Source organism: Penaeus vannamei, chromosome 13, assembly GCF_042767895.1.
Source record: "Penaeus vannamei isolate JL-2024 chromosome 13, ASM4276789v1, whole genome shotgun sequence".
NCBI lineage: Eukaryota > Metazoa > Arthropoda > Malacostraca > Decapoda > Penaeidae > Penaeus > Penaeus vannamei.
Genome location: NC_091561.1, coordinates 22,858,646 through 22,864,092, shown reverse-complemented (window position 1 = coordinate 22,864,092; position 5,447 = coordinate 22,858,646). Strand labels below are relative to the sequence as shown.

The 5,447-nt window shown below is 34.6% G+C and overlaps 1 protein-coding gene across 1 annotated transcript in view; it reads left to right on the top strand.

Annotated features, from left to right (window-relative positions):
• The window catches only part of LOC113827374 (proteoglycan 4), a 122,818-nt gene extending 121,826 nt beyond the window's left edge, over positions 1-992 (top strand). Inside the window, exon 6 of the mRNA XM_070129090.1 lies at positions 1-992. This exon is cut by the window's left edge and continues 472 nt beyond it. Within this exon, the coding sequence (XP_069985191.1) occupies positions 1-436 (436 nt within the window). The 3' untranslated portion in view covers positions 437-992.
• Positions 993-5,447: the final 4,455 nt, after the last annotated feature.

The following is a 5,447-nucleotide window of genomic DNA, read 5'->3' as shown; positions in this document are numbered from 1 at the left end:
CCACCAGGGATACGGCTACACAAGAGGACCCCCGCCGCAGAGTCTTGAGGGACCCCCACCACAAGCCCCAAGAGGACCCCCACCACAAGCCCCAAGAGGACCCCCACCACAAGCCCCAAGAGGACCCCCACCACAAGCCCCAAGAGGACCCCCACCACAAGCCCCAAGAGGACCCCCATCACAAGCCCCAAGAGAACCAGCATCACACACTCTCAGGGGACCGCAGCCATTTAACTTCAGGGGAATCCCATCACACAATCCCAACTACTCTAGAGGACCTCCGCCCCAAGGGCCAAGTTACGCGGGCTCTCCAAGGAACCCTGTGACTTCAAGTCGGACGCGAGCCCCCATGCCTCTAGGATTCGGAGGAAATTTTCACGGAAATTCCCGCGTTTACCGTAATCCGGACACTAAAATAGATGAGACAATCATTTAAGTCTTACGTATGTTTTTTTTTTCATGCTATCTCCTCCTCGTAGTATTATTCCCTTCCCTTGACTGAGATCACGTCTCCGGGAACAGCGACAGGCCATTATATCAAAGGCCTGGGAACACATCTGCTCCTGTTGCTTCTGAGGCAATTGTGTGGTTTCAGATTTCATCCCTCTATCTCCTTCCTTGCATTCCTTTTGTAACGTATTTAAGACCTCATCACTTCACCCTTTAAATATCTGTCTTCCTCCAGATTTGGAGATATCTCCTCGCCGTTTTTTCTCTATATTGCTTCACTCTTTTAGTATTGTTAAAGTTCCGAAACATCTACTCGTTTCTCAGTTTCTCTTTCACTCGCATTTCGCATTTTTGTTGGGCTTGTTTTCCTAGACTTTGGGATTTCTTTTCTTTTCGCATTATGTTGGTTCAGTGTTGTTTCGTCCTTTTGATTCCGTCAGTAATATTTTTCTTGTTTGATTATTTACATTGGCAACTGTTGTTGGAAAGATTTAATCAATATAAACCTGTTAGATTACTGTAATTAAAAAGTGAATGCATAACTGAATAGATTCATAACACTTCCTTTCTATCTCATGTTTTAGAAAAAGTGCATGAAGTAATCTAAGCTATTAAGTTTCATCTATCGTTGGAACTCTTTCGCAATGATTATGATTGATGACAATAGTAGTAACTACATATATACTGCAAAACGAGAATAGTATCAGAAAAAAAAATTATAATGATAGTAGAAATAACAATTATTAGGGAAATTTAGTAATAACAATAATGATAATTATATTTAGAATAATAACAATGATAATAATAATGTTACTACTAATAAAAAAATAAAAAAAATAATGGTAATGACGATTAAAATAATGATGATAGTGATATCAGTAATTATGATAATGATAACAATAATGATAACAATTATAAAAAATATAATCATTATAATGTAAATAAAAAAGAATAATGATTGTAATAATAATGCTGCTGCTGCTGATAATAATGATAATGATAATAATAATGATGATATTAATGATAATGATAATGATAATGCTAGTAATAATAATAACGATGATGATGATGATAATAATAATAATAATAATAATAATAATAATAATAATAATAATAATAATAATAATAATAATAATAATAATAATAATAATAATGATAATAATAATAATTACAATAATAATATTAAACATGATGATGTTAGTAATAAGAACCAATAATAATAATAACAATAATATTGATCATGTTAATGATGATGATAATGATGATTGTAATAATAATAATAATAATAATAATAATAATAATAATAATAATAATAAAATTATAAAGTAATAATAATCATGATGATTATAAGAGTAATAATGATCATGATAATAATGATAATAGTGATAATAATTATAACAGAAATAATGACAATAGTAACAACAATAATGATAATGATTAAAATAATAAAAATGATAATGATGGCGATAATGAAAGTGAAAATAATAGTCGTAATGATAAGGATGATAATGATGATGATGAACACAACGACGATGGCGATGATGATAATGATGATGATGATAATAAACAGCAATAACAATAATAATAAAATTAATAATAATAATAATGATAATAATAATAAAAGCAATAACAATAAATAACAATAATAACAATGATAATAATCATAATGATAGTAACAATAACAACGATAATAATAATAATATCAATAGAAATAGAAATAAAAATATCAATATCAATAGCAATAGCAATAACAATAACAGCACCAGTGACAATGACAACGACCATTTCAACCTTTTGCATCCATTGCAGTCTCATCCCCAGCACGCCACTGACCACTTCTCTAAAAGAGTAAGTCAGAATCAGTAAATCTTATTTAGATAAACTCTAAGAACTTGAAAGTATAGCGATACTAAAGAATCGGTAAATGTATCATGAAAAATGGGGGCTCCAAGTACTTCTATGTTTTTCCTTGAAATACGACAGAGGATCCCATTGTTCGAGTAGTTCATATGTGTGAAGGAACAGCATGTCAACTTAGCTATATGCAATAATTTGTGTGGCTTGGCTGCGCAGACCGTTTGGAATCGGTCAAATTCACTCTTTCTCTCTGTACTATGATAGAAATGAATGCATTTCGTACTAAATCTAAGGTTTGGCTGCTTTCGATGCACACATATGACGAAAGTGGCTTATGCACTAAATGTTAATATTTAGCACTTTGTCTCTACGGCGGCTATTTAATGAATTGTTGCATCCCATTACACTACTATCTATTATTTGATGTAAAGCCAACAAGATTTTCAAGAGGGACATTAGCTTCAGTTAGTTATTTCATGAGAAGCTGGAGTAAATTCTTCCCTATTGATCCACAACTGTCAGTTTTAATGTCATAAATTTATTGTACATCTAGGAGCTTGGTTGTTATACCCTTTTCTTTCCTTTAAATAGTTTAACTATTTACATTATATAGCGCACATTTGAGACATGCTTATATCACTTATCTTATTAATAATCAAATATAATTTGTTATTTCGCATATCGTTCACTTTGTTTGTCTAACACTACCAATTATTGTAATACACTTTGCCTGTATATCAAGTGACATTTTTTGGATAATTTTGGAATCTGGCACATCTTTCAACATATCTGAAAGCATCTGTAAAAGCATTTTTGCGTGGCATCTGCGGAAGAGAACTCTAAGATTTTTTTTTTTTTTTTTTTTTTTTTTTTTTGTAAAAGGATGGACTAGAGGATGCCATAGAGAAAGGACGTATTTTTGCTTCCTTCCCGTCGCCACCGAACAGCTTGGCAAATCATGGCATCTTATGATCCTTCATAGTTAGAGAGAGAAATCTGACTAGCCTCTCGGGTCACAGGAGACAGGTTTTATAGTACATACCATGTTCGATCAGTGCTTCAAAAAGGACATTATAGTGTTTGCTACAATAACAATAGACACTCCCGCCACTGACTGGTTTCCGTCACCGAAGAAAGCAGGTGTACTACACCTTTTGTGAGATTTTCAAAAACAAAAGCACAAAGACAGAGACAGCAGAAACTCTCCTTCAGCACTTAAAATCTTATTGGCAATAGAATTGATTTGCTGATCGAATGTTCTTTGCCCAACAATCTGCACTAAAAAGTTTCATTAGCCTCGTCAGCCGCAGGAATGTGGAAAGGATGTATCCGTCACCACAGACTCGCCCCCGTCCCATCATACAACATCCAATATCCCAACCCCTTCTCACGATAACAATCTTTACCTTTCACATCCCCTCCCGCTCCCAGAATGCCCTTTACCTCTATACCACAAAATGAACACACACAACCATATCCCCTCTTCACCTTCCATAGCAGTACCCACGACCAACGCCTCTCCTTGCTACCCCTACCCCTTCCCCTGACACTCTTTCCCTTCCACCTCCGACCCAGCAAACTTGCGACCTTGCTGACACGCCAACCTCCCCATGTTTGGTGCCATACAAGCGATTTCCCACCAATACTTTGATGTCTATAATCGGTATGAGGAACGAAGCTTCTACACAAGTAACTTCCAGAACCTACGGTAGGAAGAGTAAAAGGAAGAACAAGAACCAAACCAGCACTAGTAAGATCCAACATATTACCACGTGCCTGGAGTAACTTACCCTTACTATCTCTCCTACTCCACATGCACAACAGCTCTTAGTTTACAACTACGGAAAACGAGCGGATACCTGATGAAGGTTACAGTCCCGTTAATACTAGAAAACAAAGAAGAAAAGAAAGGAGGAACACCCCTTGCCAAAACCTTTCAGAGGTGCCGACCGTCCTCAGATAGTGTATCACGAGTTATCATCCATACACAAACGAGGAAGATATTAAGGATTTCCTCGAAAATATGTTCAACAATATTTCCAACGTGAAAAATTTCACAGCTAAAATGACAAACAAATATTACCCAAGCTTTACAGTCACCGTGAGAAGGATATTGACCCATTAACGTCTTTCCTAATGGTGTAAAAGTGTTCCTTAGTAGAAACAAGTACTGAGGCGAGCAGAGTGTTTGACGCTGCAAATCCGGCTGTCAAACCACTTAATACTATCGGTTATTTCGAAGAAATAGAATTGATATTCAAGGTGAGAATTATTGATATCCTATGTATTAGTGAAATTTGGCTTCAATAAAATAATATCAAACAGTTTCATCAGTATTCCAAACTTTAATGTTTTCAGATGTTTACAGGTCGTTGAAGTGGTGTGCATATTCGGGTCATTCTATGTCAGTTCACCCAATTAATAAAATTCTACCCCATCCAAATTTGATAAAAAAATTTAATATATGTAATCCCTTGTCAGAATAGCCAAATTTCCTAATTTTGTCCTGGGCACTAAGTTTCTAAGTCCTATAATTCTGTAACTATTTTGACTTCCAAAAATTAAGTATACTTGTAAAGAGGAAATCACAGGGAATAACAATATATTTATTTTATCTTTTGAGCTATTTTAGGATCAATGACCTTTTAGACTTATATTTTGTCCCTGAAATTGACAATTTGGGGCCTAGCAGTAACTTTGATGAAAACTACAGCCCATGTTCCCAACAACATATGAAAAAAATTGTAGAAGTAATCTTTTCTATTAATTAGAAATTAGAATACCAACCACTATCATGATCATACTTTCTATATACATTAAGCACATTCCATATTAGGTTAAAAAAAAAAAAAAAAAAAAGGTCTAACTTTGCACAATTTAATGTAAATATATTGTAAAATTTCCACAGAATCCTTTTTCTAACAGGTTCTTTATCAACAAGCTATTTGGAACACAGGCTGAAAATTCTGATAATGTTTACATGGTAAATATTGTAGTTCCTTTTGGAAGAGCACTTATCACAAATTGTATATCAGATTCAGGAATCTAGAATTGATAATCTTTCGGTGAAAAATTCTTGCAGGTCCATGAGGTTGCATTATATTGTGGTCACCAAATTCCTCTGAAAACTCTACCACAAA